This window comes from Triturus cristatus, chromosome 5_2, assembly GCF_964204655.1.
Source record: "Triturus cristatus chromosome 5_2, aTriCri1.1, whole genome shotgun sequence".
Classification (NCBI taxonomy): Eukaryota; Metazoa; Chordata; class Amphibia; order Caudata; family Salamandridae; genus Triturus; species Triturus cristatus.
In genome coordinates this window covers 389,983,819-390,000,323 of record NC_140588.1, presented here as the reverse complement: position 1 = coordinate 390,000,323, position 16,505 = coordinate 389,983,819, and the positions used below count along the sequence as shown (strand labels likewise).

Genomic DNA, 16,505 nt, shown 5'->3' with positions numbered 1-16,505 from the left:
GGGAAATCCCCTAAGAAGGGCCATGTCCAACAGGTTGCAGATTGACCCTCGCTCTGATTGGATGCCATCATGGGAATGGTAGTTTACTGAAGTCAGCAGACCACTAGGTCTGTGATTGCATTTAATTAAGGTACATATTTTTAAATGCAGCCCATTTTCCATAATGGTCAACGTAGCTGGACATTTAAGGAAAAAAAAGTACTTTAAAAAAAAGAAAGGTTTGTTTAAGAGAGGGCAGTGGTTCTCGTACCACTGCCCACCCCCAAAAAAACTCTTTCAATTGCATATGAAATCCCCATATGCAAATGGTTTACAACGTTTTTGACGGTGGCAACTATCAATAGTTTGCGACAAAAATTGCAGTTCAAGCCATTGATATATAGCTTTATGAGCTGAAATTTGGAAGGGATGCCATAAACATTCCCCTTCCAATTTGCGATTCGGAAAGCATTTCTAAACCCATTTCTGAAGCCTCTTAGAAGGCCCACCCTCTGTGATTAGGGCAATCACAACCTTTGTCGATGTTAAATCACCATACATCTGGCCATAGGATTTTGGCCTCTTTACTCAATAGTAATGGAACTACTGGGTGTCTTCAACTATCTGTATAATTCACAGAACACAGTTTCCCCTATGTCTGATGAAGGTCTTCGTTGGACCTACCTCATCTTTAAAGACCTCAAAAATGGTCATGTGGACATCTATGTACCAACACCAAGCACCATATTTGAGATGAGGAAGTGCCATGTATTGAATGGGACTGTGTCTAATTCTTACCACCCACACACCTCAGTCAGCATTTTGACTTGCTATTGCATGGACATGTGACCTCCAGCTCAACTATGATGTTAGTGAAGATTTGCAAGGAACTCTCTTTTACCTAAGTAATTAAAACAACGTACATATATTAAGAATTCAGTGCAATAGAAAAGCCATATTGGTGGACATCTTTGAGTGATGTTCCAGAGCTCAGAAGTGTATTGCTCTCTCACTTCTTAAAAGGATAATAGCTCCTTTAGTACGAAGGTGCAGGAACAGATTGTCTTGCCTGGTGGAAGTGTGGCATTATAGAGTACAAATTGATCTTGTTTATATCCATGCACTGCCACAGTGAGGAGTGCGCCGCATACCTGTACAGCTCCACTGAAATGTGTAATCTTTCTGTTTTTTCCTTGTGTACAATTCAGGGTTATCTAGGAATGCCAGGAGGACATGGACCACAAGGTGCCAAGGTAAGGAGATGTCAACTGTGCAAAGTGTTAATCTGTCAGTGCTGAGTATGCTGATCATGAAAATTCTCCCCTGAAGATGGTGCCATACAGAACACCTTTGAATTGTGTCTAAGGGCCTGATTACAAGTTGAGGTATAATTTATCGCCCATGATAAATAACGATTCCTCAGAATATGGTATTTATCAGGTGTGATAAATAAAACCTATTACAAGTTATGCAGATTTTGGTGTTTAATGCACCAAAATTCATATGCTACAGTAAATACCATTTGTTTTCCCCTTTTGATTTTCGGAAGGGTTGACCTGCCGAAATTTAACAAAGGCTGGGTTATTTAATGCATCCGATAATTATCGGATGTGTTAAATAAAACCAAACTCATAACTTATTCACGTGCGTAAACAGGGGTACAAGACAAGTACAGGACCGAATTAACCGCCGAATTTATAATCAGGCCCTAAATGGTAAAAACTGAGAATTACTGATAACACCAGGTGCCTCTGAGCATATTAAAGTAGGTTCTGCAAATAACATTACAAATATAGAAGGCCATATGCCATAACAAATCATAATGTCAAAGCTGCCCTTATCAATTGGCGCGTGCCAATTAAAAAGATGTGCTGTGATCAACGCATCAGAAATCAAGGGATAAGAAGAAGAAAGTTGAGAAATAGATAGAAGCAAAGAAATAGAGAGAAAGTAGGATGTGCCAGGAAGAAGAGAGAGGGGCTGAGGGAGAGACAAAGGACAGGGAAATGGGGCAGAATCCGAGAGTGAGACAGAAAGAGAGTGAGAAGAGAAAATCATAAAAAGATGGACTCTAAGTTAGGAGAAAAATTGAGGAAGAAAGGAGAGAACAGAAAAAGATAGAAAGTGCGAGATAGGAAAAGGGCGAGATAAAGGAGTACAGAAAAAGACGTAGAAAGAGAGAGAGAGAGAGAGAGAGAGAGGTAAAGAGAAAAATCAACATGAAGAGAGAAAGAAAGAAAAAAAGAGCAAGAAAGAGGGAGAGGAGGAAAGAAAAAACTAAGAAAGAGAAAGCGAATTGAAACCAACAGTCTGGCAGACAGTTGACTGAAAGCTTTATAGAGGATCAATACAGTTGATCTAATTATTTGAGATGATACTTAATATGCTTTTGTACAGGACTGAATGACCAATTTCTTGACTGTCTACATCCATTTAAACTCTTACCTGTAGAGCATATATTGTAGTAGTTCCCACTGCAAGGCCGTATTCAAGAGAGTAGCTTAGTCACTGTGATTTGTGGATGTGAATCTCATATTTCCCAACTAAAAAAGGAGATGGCTGTAGGGGGAGATGACCAAGGTTTGGGATGAACTGATTCCAAAGAGATATGGGTCAACACTGATATGCATTAGGTCGGCCTCTGTCAAGAGTTGCACAGTGAGTGAAAAACGATGGGTGGGAATGCTACCCCAAACGATTGGCGCTGGGTAGACTATTTGAAAGCATTCATACCATCACCTTTTGGGTGTTTGATTGCCAGTTGTATGACTCAAGACTTGAGATTTGCAGCTTTCCCGGACTACTACTGCCAATGTTTGTGAATTCCAAAAAGTTGTCCATTTCCACTCATTCAAGGACTACTTTTATAGGTGCATATTTACTACTTTTTTTTGTAAACTGGTGACTATATATTTAATTAGGTTCTCGATCCAAAAAATTAACAGGTTAAAACATCTTAGTGAAATGAAAATGACGAGAAAAACAAAGACATAGCAGACCTGATTCAGGCCCCCCAGAGCAAACTAACAAACCAAAAATGCATTACAGGGGTAAAACACCACAAACTCACACCGCTGAAGCTACGCCTCTGCCCATCCTTCCTGGGCTGGAAGCTTTCCCTGGGAACTTATAACTATGGTCATGCACAACAACAGCCTGGTGTACCTTCCCTCTCTTCACTTTTTTTAAATGTAATTTCACTTCATGCACTCTTCATCTCTTCAACAAGAAGCCTTGATGGTAAAGTTGTCAAATCATTGCATGTGGTCAGTGCTTCATGTTTCTAGTCCTTACCTGGAACTGATCGGGGTGGCGGGGCGGGTGGGGAGAGGGAAAGGTTAGGGGATCTAAAATAAGTTTTAAAAAAGTACCTTACCACTGAGTCTCTCCTCCTCATCCCTCTGCACTGCCAGAACAGGAAGCACATCCAGGCTCCCCTGAGCGCCGTGGCTCGGTGCTCAGCCAGAGAAAGGGAGCCTGGGCATGTTCTCCATCCAGGCTGTAATGCCAAACATTCATGCACACTTACAAAAGTGTGATCCCCTCTCCCCCTGCTCCTGTCATCAGAGCAGCCCCGTCCCGCTCTGAAAAGCTGCTGCAGCAGGACAAAATAAAATGATAATATCCTTGAGTTATTATCATTTTATTTGACCTTTATTTCGCTGCTGCAAAGCAGTGGGGCGATGATCCTTCACCTTAGCGTAGGAGCCACCACTGCATTTTATAAAGTGACCGGCCGCCCCCATGTACTAAGCCCAAATCACAAATAGAGAAAGGTGCGCAGGCAAATTAATACGTTGGGCTGAGGCAGAGCAGAACCTTCAGTCTCTAAGAGTGCGTGCATGAGCCAAGCCATTAAAAAATGTGGCATTCATATCATGCAACTAACAATTTAAAAATAGGATACGAACTCTTCAGAATTTAAAAACGTGCATTTCTTTAACATGCAGAAGTGTTTCACCTTAGTACATCAGATTATATCACTGTGAAGACAGATATTTATTAAAAGTGATAGTTCTCGCAAACATTTGCAGCTTACTCCCGCAAACTCCATGACAATGCCATTATCACATTTTGAAATTCGATCTTTTAATGAAGTTGTTCACTGACATGCAGTAAAATATTGATTTCTTCAACTGCTTCCTTACTTGCCGCATTTGTGGACCTCTACAGGTTCTTTTCATGAGCTAAGGCCAAAATGACCCTTTTTTGTAGGCCAGTTCATACAACTCACTACATTTTTAAAGGTATTAGGAACATTTAAGGGGGCTAAAGTAAAATGCTATGAGATGTCCCTCAATATGCTGGTGACTCTGACACAAACCTTGGAGAGAAAACAGACCGTGATGTGGCATTGGACATTACACCTGGACGTTCATTGACTCAGTACAGATGATTGCCATAGATTTAGTAAGGACGGTGTGTGGACTTGGTCATACTCTAGTGACCAAGATAGACCAGTCTATCTTTTACCTGATAGACGTATTGTTACAGCCGACGTGAGACACCCTTAGAATATATGGTTGGTGGACGTCCCCGAAAAAGTCTGCACCTTTAAAAAACTCTTTGTTGTTACCCTAATGTTCTGATGACACTTGTATTCCTTTTTTGTAGGGTAATGTTGGATCTGCCGGAATCCCAGGATATGACGGGATACCTGGAAAGAACGTAAGTTCTGAAGCACGAGGAAGAGCATTTCTAGATCAGAGAACGTCAACGCGTATCCTTACCTGTGTATTTTGTATTCTAGGGTCCCGTAGGAGTGACTGGAAGGGAAGGAAATATTGGAATATTCGGAGAAAAGGTGAGAGAATACTTCCCAGAGCCTGGACAGGAACATGAACTGTGACTTTCCTTTAAATGTAATGGGATTGTATAGAGCCGCGGCACAGAGGGTCTTTGAGACTCGAGGTTAACCAGCTTCCTTGAAGGGTATATTGCCATGTTGTACACAATATGACATCAGCAGCTAAATAATATTCATCCTAATTCTGTACTACTAGTGCTATTATTAATAATAATGGTAACAATAATCCAATTCTGTTCATTTCATTCCATTGTCACATAATTTAGGTGATAGAGAATGAAGTCCTGTGGTTACTTCTGCATCCACAAACAACTGGCCCATGCATAAATGTGTTCACCCAATATGCAAGATTTGGCCACCGAGTACTTGATTTGGCGAGCCTCTTCAGCAGTGACATTTCTCGTGGGTTTGCATAAGGCGTCAGCTAAGAGTTCAAATGACACATGCAGTTTCCTAGCATCAGGATCTGCGGGTGTATTCCTTTGCAGATGGAACATAAAACTGCAAAATAAATCACAGGAGAGCTACATTTTCCACAGTCACAAGTTTGGTTAAGGGGTGCAATGAGTTCCCGAATAAGTCTGGGACCAGTCACCAGAAAGGATTGGACTAATTGTTCCTTTTCGAGGGGAATGTGCTGCAAACTTCATCATATTGTTAGAAGGAATAATGTGCAATATTGCCACACACGCATTTGTGTACATGCTTTCCTCATAATTACCACCAGCCATTGGTTGGTGACAATAAGACAAAAGTGACCAACTTAGAGTTTTGAGAATGTGGGCTATCTGCCAAAAAGTGTTGGGCCCAATTCACAGAACAAACTTAAGACAAAATCCTAAACTTAGTACCATTTTGGTATTCACAGAATGCACTTACTACTTCTGGTATTCACAGAATGAACTTAGTACTTTTGCGATTCACAGAATAAACTTACTACTTTTGCTATTCACAGAATGGATTTACGACTCCTAACTTTACGTCCGCACTCGGGCCGGAAATTCCGTCCCGGAGGCGGAGCTTCCGGCCCAGAGGCGGAGGTTCCGGCCCAGAGGCGGGGCTTGCGGGCCAGAGGCGGAGCTTCCGGCCCGGAGGCGGAGCTTCCGGCCCAGAGGTGGAGATTTTGGCCATGGCTAAATCTCCGCCACTGGCCGGAAGCCCCGCCTCCGGGCCGGAAGCCCCGCCTCCGGGCCGGAAGCCCCGCCTCCGGGCCGGAATTTCCGGCCCGAGTGCGGACGTAAAGTTAGGAGTCGTAAATCCATTCTGTGAATAGCAAAAGTAGTAAGTTTATTCTGTGAATCGCAAAAGTAGTAAGTTCATTCTGTGAATACCAGAAGTAGTAAGTGCATTCTGTGAATACCAAAATGGTACTAAGTTTAGGATTTTGTCTTAAGTTTGTTCTGTGAATCGGGCCCGTTGTATCTTCGTCAGCTGTCCTAAGAAGTGATTGGTGTCCAAGGATCTCTAAATAGGGCCAATCGAACTTCCTTCATCTTTTGGCGGCTATCTTGCTCCACCATACTCTACATAAGGGCCATGGTTTTTATGTGCCGTTACAAAGTGATATCACATTGATGCTGCAATATCACTGGAAAACACATGCACTTTTACCGAAGAATGGGCACAAACAGGAAGTGTGCGGTAATAGGGTTACTACACACTTTCACATTTTGTACCTTCAGCCAAATGCACCTTGTTAAGTAGAGTTAAGATCAAATATGGAGAGTTTCATCGTTGCAAACCATGTAGTAGACTGCACACTACACCCCAAACCTTTGTCTCTCCCTATTGAAAAATGTGGAATTTTAGCTTCCAGTAGTGGTAGATGTGGGAAGAGACACACATGGAGATGCAACTTTAAATTAAACTGTGTTATGCTGTCTATAGCTCACTCACTCAATGCTATTAGAGAACACCATCTTCTTAATGCTTGGTTCTCGTTCATTCTTGACACTGACCGTGTGTTCACCTCGATTCTGATGGATTCCCAAAGGATTAATTTGGTGGTCTATTTTTGTAGGGGGATAAAGGCGATCCAGGTCCGAGGGGCCCACCAGGAAGACAAGGGCCCATGGTAAGTTCCAGAAACAGCTGTGCCCCTACTCCCCTTCTTAAATGATGAATGTAAGCTGAATGTACGACGATACAATGCGTGGTGTTACCATGCGGTAGGTAACAACGCGGTCATTACAACGACCGCGTTGTTATCAAGCGTGGCTTTACATCGCAAGTCTTTCTACGACTTGCGCTAGATGGCACGCTGGGCGTAGGAATAGTATATATTACTATTCCTACTCCAGTTAGCGCAACAGCAGGGAATGTGTTGGATTTAAAATCCTGGTGTTGCACGCCACCTAGCGCAAGTCGTAGAAACGACTTGCGATGTAAAGCCACGTGTGGTAACAACGCGGTCGTTACAACGACCGAGTTGTTACCTGCCTGCGTGGTAACAACAGCGTTGTAACCGCTGTTTCCCATGTAAGCTATGTGGATCTTTAGACATGCTATGGAACAATTCGATGACCATGAGTGCATGTGAGAAACTCCATCTGTCTGCTAAAACAATTCCCATATTTTTCACTTTTTGGAACCTTTGGTTTTGACTTTTGTTGAAGTGTGAGGACTTATGAAGGGGAGTTTGTCCCGTGTGCTCTGTGTCAAATGAAATTCACCTTTACTTTAAATGCATCTGTTGCAGGCCTGAGGTCAGAGCACCAGGATGACAATCGAAGGGATTTAAGGTTTAACAGCTGTGATTATGTGGCTTGATCTGGTCTGGTTTGTGAAGTATATATTTTTTAGTTTCAAAAGCCAAAGAAGACTTGGTGTATTAGGGCATCACAAGGCAACATTACACCTTTGAACATCATTCTTTCATATGAGAAATGCTGATATTTCAAATGGAATGGTGCATCAAGAAAGCATTCAGATTCAAATGATATTCCAAACGGTGTATCTCTAAATAGAACATTTTATTTAATATTTCTCCTTAAAGATCGTAGCATAATTTTAGGACATAAATACGCAAGTCGTTCTGACAACACGTGTCGTTCAAAAAAGGAATTCTTGAACTTCCTCAGGACCCTTGATTATCACGCAAAGTCAATAGTAAACTTTGGGCTCCTATAAACTTCCATTTTTTTTTAAAACAGCTCCAATCCTCATGTACTTCTAAAATAGTATTCCTTCCAGTGATCCATATTCGATAGGGGAAACGTACCCAATATTTCGAATACCCAGAAAGGGGGAATGTACTCCCTTGCAATAAGCCTGAAATATTCACATCGCCCTCCACAGCACAGGACCATGATTTACCTTAACCTGGAATGAGGTGCAGGATCTAAGGTCCGCCGTTGTTTCAGATGAGAAATGCTAAATTAAAACACCTGAATGCATAACTTTTTAACAGGTACCAAGTTTACTTTCACTACCTAGGTATCTTTGTATTTTAAATGCACAATTTTTCAAATAGACTTTATATATTTGTTCGCTTTATGACCTTTGAGAGACTAATTATTTCATATTTTAGCAAGAGACGAATTTAATAAATGTCTTTGACTGAAGATACATTAATTTACTATTAATGATGAACCTCCTGGGTTCTGTGAGGAGCTGGCAGAACAAAAATCTGTTTAAACACAGAGCAGGAAAGGGAGAGGAGACTCAGTCTCTACTCTGCATGCAATGTGTGAAAAGTCCAATTTAGTGGGAATATCTTTTTTAGGCATCCTGGCTGCGCTATGGATGGAAGTTGCCCAACGTAAGAACCTGATCTCTTTTGCCACTAAGTGAACAGTTACTGTAAAGGTTTTTTTCTCTCTTTTAAAGGGAAAAGCCGCAAGCTATTTACGGTTTTACCCTGAAGCCTTCTTAGGATTTGGATAGCTTGAAAACTAAATTTAGAGAGTAAATCTGACAGGACTAAATAATGTTACTGAAATGTTAGTGTTTGCTATGTGAAGTGTTTGTATTGTTTAAATCTACATATCTAGAGGCACAATGAGGTTTTCTCTAAACACTCAAGCAAAACCACCTTTCTGAATTTAAGACTCACAGGTAGAAAGAGCAGTAAAAGTGTCTTGTACGCCTGTAAAGGTAACAGTTGGCGTTAGCCAGGTCTTGCCTGCTTTCTGTGCTTAATTTGTAAAAAAACAAAAGTGACTGTGTTCTCATTAGGAGGCCACTGCATCTTGCACCACCCATTGCCCCTGCCAGAGCTGCCAACGACAGTACAAACACAACTACTAACATCATACTCCTAAAAGTGTGGTATTTTAAACTATTCTCGGCTACTCGTTGGCCGGCAGGTATTGGTCATTTTTAATGTATATTGAATAGCTGAACAACTGTTAGAAATCTCCTCTCAAAATTGGATAAACAACGCCACCATGTGGTGCACTGTGAGGGTTGACAATTAGGTGCATGTGCCATGCACCAGAAACCACTGGCTCAAATTAAGCACTGCCTACTTGAATTCTCTTGTTGGAAAAGACTTGAATTAAAACTATAACTAGGCAGCTTTATGGACAGCACCTCAAAATAGACTTATAGCCTGCTAATGAGGTCTAGTCCAGTTGTTAAAGACAGCAAACTCGAGTTATGGGCCTGGACCACAGGCAAAGGCCTGTAAGAAAGGGACGGCCATTAACAACTAGTACAGCCCAAGCCATAAGGGATATAAGGTTATAAGAATAGTTCACTCACTAGGGGTTATAGAATATTCTACCTTTAAAGGGGAGACAAATAAAGAGAAACGTTTGAATGTTGGAGAAGATGGCATTTAACATCCATGCGTGGCCCGAAGCCAATCCACTGTCTTCAATGGAGCTCCCAGTATTGGTGTGTTCTAATTGTTATTAATTACTGCATCCTCATGGGGATCTTGCTATTGGAAGCTGTGGTTTAGAGATGACCCTGTGAATATTGATACACTGCTAAACTTTGCTAAATTCCCAATCAATCGCTATGCATCAATACTAAAAGGACTAGTCTGGCAACCTACAATATCATTGCCTTCTGCAGGTTACGACACCACCACTGCAGAACTTGATCGTTCCCTAATCTGCTTCTGTGGTTGCCATCTTTTGTCTGTGTCGGTCCTTAGTAATTTCAACTATGATTATCTTCTATTTTCTTTGGGGATCCCTGCTCATTCTTCACATCAGTCATCGCAAGTTATTTTTTGGGCTCAAAGGTGGCTTTTTTTTCCTATCTAGATTTTCAATATTTGACTGTCTTATTGGACTGCTATTGGCACATCTGACTACAGCTCCCCGGGACCAATTTTGCCTAAAGTTCACTCTAATAAATACATAGGTTAATAGGTTGCATTATGCGGAAAGGTTGAACATTTGCACACTGTATATATGTCATAAACTTTCTTCAGTTCTTGTAAATGTATTTTTTGCATTTATGGCAGTTGTTTTTAAATATGAATGTTTAGTACAACTAGGGTATCATTGCTGTTTCATGGATTCTTATGCCAAACTTAATGTTTAAACTGAGCCACTAACGCTACAATTGTTTGCTTCAAATCAGGGTCCAAAAGGTGATAGTGGTGACCCTGGTGTACCTGGAAAACCTGGGCCTGAAGGACTCAGGGGCCCCAAGGTGAGTGTTAAAGGGCTTTTGTACTTAACGCCCAGAACCAGATCGGTCACATCAACTTACCTACAGTTACAGTCTGAGCTCTTCTTTCTGTAATCTTTGTAGAAAAACAGAACAGACAATATATACCGAAGTACATAAAGTTAATTACATTGATATAACATGAAAAAAGTAAAATGTTGGCACAAATATTGCACATAGTCTACCTGCCCCTTACCTTTCTAACATTGGATCTTAAAAAGTCACCCACGGTGCAGCAGGAATTTTCCTGCTCTATGCAGGTTACTACTTACCCATTTGAAGTGAAAATATACTGGCCTCATGCGAGTCCAGGAATTTTCTACTTGTTCTTGACGTACGAAATTGCCTACCGCCCCCAATTTACTTGGCCATGCCAGTGTAATTAAAACTTCTACATTCAATGCTACAAAAGAAGGGCTCCATAGAGCAGAGGTCTTCAAACCGGGTTGCGGGCCCCCCTGAGGGGCCTTGAATGATCTCCGGGGAGGGCGGGGGGGGGGGGGGTGCCAATCTGGCCAGGAGATGCATTGTTCTTAGTTTTAAGTGTTAAAAACAAGAGCGGCAGTAGGCCACATTGTAATGGGACATCACTAACAACGTTTGTCATTCATATCTTGACTGGGAGTGCATGTATAAAGGGGTAACAGAGCCTAATTGCAATGTTTAATTATGTTTAGACATATTTAAACATTGCCAATTTAGCAGAATAATTGTGAAAAAATTGAGGGGGGGCCCGCAGATTGTATTTTTTTACAGGGGGCGGTGCAGCATTAAGTAGTTTGAAGACCACTGCCATAGAGCCTCTGTTCTCGCCACAGTCTCTGCTGGAGGCAGGCTGTGTCTCTTTGCTGGACTTCTTGCTTTGTCTCATAAAGGTAATTTACATATAGCTTTCTGCCAGGAGAATACATTATCATAAATGCCCATCAACTCTAAAGGGAGCAAGAGAACAGAAAGGTGCCTACATTTCCCAACTTGAAACAGAACTTAGTTTATTCTACATTGCTGGATTCTTTGGGACAAGTGTTACCCCATTCAGTGCCATCCTTAGTACCCTTTGAGATTCCTTATTTTACATAGCGACACTAAATGGTTAAAGTTACTAACAGTCCTGCATGGTGATGGGCAGGAACTGCATTTGTCAAGTGCAACATATGACCAGAGGACTTCTTGGACCTGGGAAAGCACAACTGATGAAAACTGCCTCAAAATGTAGGCATAGGTAAGTTTTCAGTGTCTTCTTGACTCAAGGATGTTTTTTAAAAAATCCACTATTTTCAGGAAGAGACTTCAATAAATGAGCTACTTAGAGAAAGCGCAGCCGCCCAGGAGTACTGATTTTCTTGATGAAAAAGTTAACATTTTAAGTCTAATCAAAGAGAATGGAGAGGATTTTAGAGAGTGAATTGTGACAGATAAACCATATTTCTAGAACAAACACATTTATACTCCCACCTAAAAATTGTATGATTTTCTGCCTTTTGAACGGATAGACAATGCAAGGTGAGCAGAGCAATGGAGATGCACATTGTGTCATCAACACTGAGAACCAGATGTGTGGCAAAACTTTGAATTAATTGGAATTTTTTGATCAAGACTTCAGCAATGCAAGCTAGGGAGCAGAGGAAATAAATATGGAGGGACATGCCAAATTAATCCAGCATTGTCACCTTTTGGTCAAAGAGGGTCCTGGCCTCGAGGAGGCAGGGTACAAGAATATCATCAGAACCTCATCTGACAGAAGATAGTGTTATGGATAGTCTTCAAACAATTATCAACCCAACAGAGTTAAATATATCAAAGCTGCACACAATTGAACAATACTTTTGCTAATGATATTTAGGACAAGTTATTTATGTTAGACGATGTTTTTGCATACTATATTCTGACGTACAACCACTGCCCAAAGACCAAAGCTGGAGGTAACTGGTTTGGTATATAACTTTAACCAGAGGCTGCATGCCCTTTATGAATAACATTTCACTCCCAAATTCATAAACACCTGGAGCAGGAGCAGTTTGTCAAGAAACAGGAAACCAGCCCAAAGAAACTGCTTAATGAGAGCACCTTTGTTGGCCCAGGAGCTTCTGAAGCGTGAAGTGCTGTACATTGAAGAGTATACGTGTGAGGTGTGTTGAACTGCTATTAGGGAAGACTAGATGTGAGGCTGGGACTATGTCTTTGTGACCGTACCAGCCAGCACAATTAACAGGTACTTCCTACTCAGTGGAGGAGTGTCGCCCCACTGCTTTTGAGCAGTGAAAAATTAAAAATAAAATGCTTATAACAACGTTTATTATCATTTTATTTTTCCTCGCTTACTTCCTGCAGCCAAGCCCAAGGCGGGGCCATCCATTCCAACACATCGACACAGCCGCAGGAGGGAGGAGGATCGTTGGCACTGCTCTAAGTGAGCATGACGGTTTGGCCAGCCAAACCGCCATGCGCACTTAGATCTCTCCACCGGAACTGTGTTTTACAGCCGGGTGGAGAACAAGCAGAGGGTCGTAGTTTCTTAGTGAGTGCCTAACTATGGAACTCACACCAGTCATGGCGCTGCTTACCAGCATGAGAGCAGCGGCTGGATTGGTATAGGAGAACCTGTCGCATGCTGAGAGTCAAGGAGCAGAGGCCAGCAGAGCACCGACACTGCAGAATGCAGGTAAGCATTATGTTTTTAATTCTTCATCCCCCACACTTCCCCACCCCTTAAATGCCACAGCAGCCACCACTGTTCTTACTACATTGTCTGACCCTGTCTGGGGTGGCCGAAGGCAGTCATGGGCTTATGGACCCCAACCTTGCTGTTTTAAGTCATTTGTGACTGATGTCTTGCGGCCCATCCTACAATGGCTCTGGAAACTGGGCCAAGTACACACTCAGTTCTAAGGGTAGAGAGTGTGAGCAGTCACAGGCATGTAAGAGAGGTAAAGATCCAAAAGACACATTACATTCAATGTTCAGCCCACTGCATGTCTCCTTAGAAAAGAAAATATTTTTTCATCTCACAGAACTACTAATCACTACTCAGTTCAAACAAATATACAAATATACAAGGCAATGATCCTGTTTATTACTCTCCTGCATGCCACTACACCCACTGATTCCCATTGTACTAATCACACCCGGGTGATCGGGCATACGCATGCAGGTTCAATTTTCTGCTGATCCTCAAATCAAATGTGCACTCAATGTTTCTATAGTTCTTACTCATAGTGGTATAGTGGCCTCTCATGCTCAACCAATTTAGAACCAGTTGCCTCATTGTCCGGCCCTAGGCGGAGGCCCACTGTGATTGGAGAAAGTCTGAGGGACTGCTGTAGAGGCTCGGCATGCTCCATTTCTCTGTGCATGCAGCGGCCCAGACTCAGTTCAACGGTAGCTTCAGAGCTTGTATGCAGATGTGGGCCCAGCTGCTGTGGCCCATCAGGCCAAAGAAATGGAATTAGACCCAAGTGGGCTATTTGTTCCGAAGCAGGCACAGGCTCTGGCATGGCTAACTCGGGTACCATGGACATTGCAGCCGATGGGGCAGACACAGCCAGTGTGGAAGTTGCATCTCTGATACCATCATCACTGTAGTTACAGCCCCAATTGCCCTGGTGATGTTACTGTGGCAGTTGCATCCCCATTTGGGCTGACTAAGGCATCACTGAACTTAAATCAGACAGTATTTGTATAGCGCAGCACTGTCACCCTTAGGTGCCGTGTCTCAGTTGAAAAGCCAGGTCTTGAGTCCGCCAGGGAGGGTGCTGTTAAGAAGTGGAGGAGCAAGCTGTTCCAGGTCTTGGTGGTGATGTAGGAGAAGGAGCACCCCCCGTTACAAGCTGTTCCAGGTCTTGGTGGTGATGTAGGAGAAGGAGCACCCCCTGTTACCAGCTGTTCCAGGTCTTGGTGGTGATGTAGGAGAAGGAGCACCCCCCGTTACAAGCTGTTCCAGGTCTTGGTGGTGATGTAGGAGAAGGAGCAGCCCCCGCTACAGCTGTTACGGAAGAAGGGTGTGTGTGCGCGCGCAGACGAGTGAGGGGGAACGCAGGAGTCTGGGAAACTTAGGGCTCCAATCTGGAATGACACAGTCACCACAGCAGTTGCAGCACTGATCAGGCCAACACAGTCACCATGGCAGTTAGAACCCTGATCCGGCTGATGCAGTACTCATGGCAGATGCAGCCTCAACTGGCCCATCACAGTGGCAAACATCTGTAGCGGCTTGCAATTGGAACAGTTCTGAGATACCAAGGAACTCTTTGCAGCATGGGTCACTCCTGGATTTGCTCTTAGGTATTCTCATTCTCTGGTTGTCCATCAGTCCCAGTGTCAAGCTTCTACTCCTAGACATTCTCTTCTCCGGCAGGGCCAGGAACACTTCCTTCCACCCTCAGCCTGAAGCAGGGAGGTGGGCTTTGAAGCAATAGACAGACCTTGCAAACTTAAGGTCTTATCCCTTCACATCTGTTAGACTGTCTGCCACACACTAGCCTGGTCATACAGCAGTTCTTTAATCATTCTGCAGATCACTCGCTTCCTTTGTCATGAAGGACTCAGACCAGACAAAGTGGGGTGGTTTGGGTCCCACTTTCATACAATTTTTTTACACCGGATATCCACTGTCTAGAATTGGTCAGAGGCGATTTTCCTTTCAGGGGCCCTTATCAGGTTGTTCTCCTTACACATCCTTCTCACATGCGGCAGCACCACAGTCGGACATGCCTTTTATTTCACCAGACATTTCCCTGGTTGACTGTGCCCTTGAAGGCCAGTTTTGAAGCCCAGGGTCACTCCTGGTGCCTCTGTCATTTCCTCAACCTCCCTGAGGTTTTGTAGCAAGCACAGGAGGTTTCAAGAGAGAAAAGAGAGGGGGTAGGAGGAAGGTGGAGATAAAGTGATCAGAGAGGGAGAATAGAGGAGAGAAGGAGGGAGAGAGATAGTGAATGGTTTGAGAAGAGAGAGATTGCATAAGGAGATGGAGCGTGCAGGACTGGTTTGGTTTTTTCCCCCAGTGCTGCTTTTGATTTACGTGTGGGATTTTGGGTAGCACAAGACTGTCTCAAAACTAGAGCAACCACAACACAGGTGCAATGAAGAGCGAGGTTGCTGCACCTGGCTATTATCAGTCTCTCTGAAATGGAAATCAGATATAGGCAAAAGGGTAAGCCTGCCCTATAAACTCCCTCAGTTAGCACAACAGAAACTTAATTTCCCACCTCCACCTCTATTATCAACCAAATGGCCGAATCAGGAAAAACCAATCAGCAGCCTCTTGCTAATGAAAGTCTTAATGGCATGTGTAGAGTCAGACCTGTCTCCTTCCTCCTCGCTTCAGTATCTGGATCACCACCATGAAACAACAGGAATATAGGCAATACACATGCACTATATGGGGACTCTGTTGTCATTCTCCATTTGGTGTCATGCCAAACCAGGGGCATTCAAAATCGATTTCAATGGTTTCAGTACTCAGGCTCACACATACACGGAGTGCTACTACAGCATATGTTTTACATGTACACTACACACACAAGCATTCCACATATACACAGGATGTCAACACAAAGTTCTGCTCTTTCACATAACAGCAACATTTCCTACAGGAGGGCCTGTACTCTGCCATCTCAGTGACACAGATAAAAGGTCTTGTCAGACTATCAATTCGAAAAACATGGTATGATGCCTCCATTGCTTTATGTCCTATGCCCAGGATGGGAACAGCCATCAGCTATGATGGTATGCTTGGTACACCTCTCCAGGTCACAGGACAGGTCCAGGACTTTGCATAGTTGGTTACAGACCTAGGCCTCTCCTCTCATATTTAGTTTAGCGTGATACTAATGGCAAAATAAGTCATGTTACCAGATACATATACAGGCAGGCACTCAGTGAAGGGGAACACACATATTTACCATGTTTGAGGCATTCCTGTACCAAGATACATTTAAACGTTTTGCATTATCTTAAACAAGTTAATGCATTTATCGTTCACTAAGCAAATTTAAAATTCCTGGGAAAAGGAGATAAAGTGATTTGTCTGGAATCATTCATAGATTGTCTTTGTTCAGTGGTCAGCAATGTATTCACCTCACCACATCTCCGA

General features: G+C 42.9%; 1 protein-coding gene across 1 annotated transcript in view; it reads left to right on the top strand.

Moving 5' to 3' along the window:
- Window positions 1-16,505, top strand: part of LOC146823050 (uncharacterized) — a 216,942-nt gene that overhangs the window by 156,904 nt on the left and 43,533 nt on the right. Inside the window, exons 17-21 of the mRNA XM_085607254.1 lie at window positions 1,188-1,232; window positions 4,594-4,647; window positions 4,730-4,783; window positions 6,807-6,860; window positions 10,325-10,396. Coding sequence (XP_085463380.1) covers window positions 1,188-1,232; window positions 4,594-4,647; window positions 4,730-4,783; window positions 6,807-6,860; window positions 10,325-10,396 — 279 coding nt within the window. The remainder of the gene's footprint in view (window positions 1-1,187; window positions 1,233-4,593; window positions 4,648-4,729; window positions 4,784-6,806; window positions 6,861-10,324; window positions 10,397-16,505) is intronic.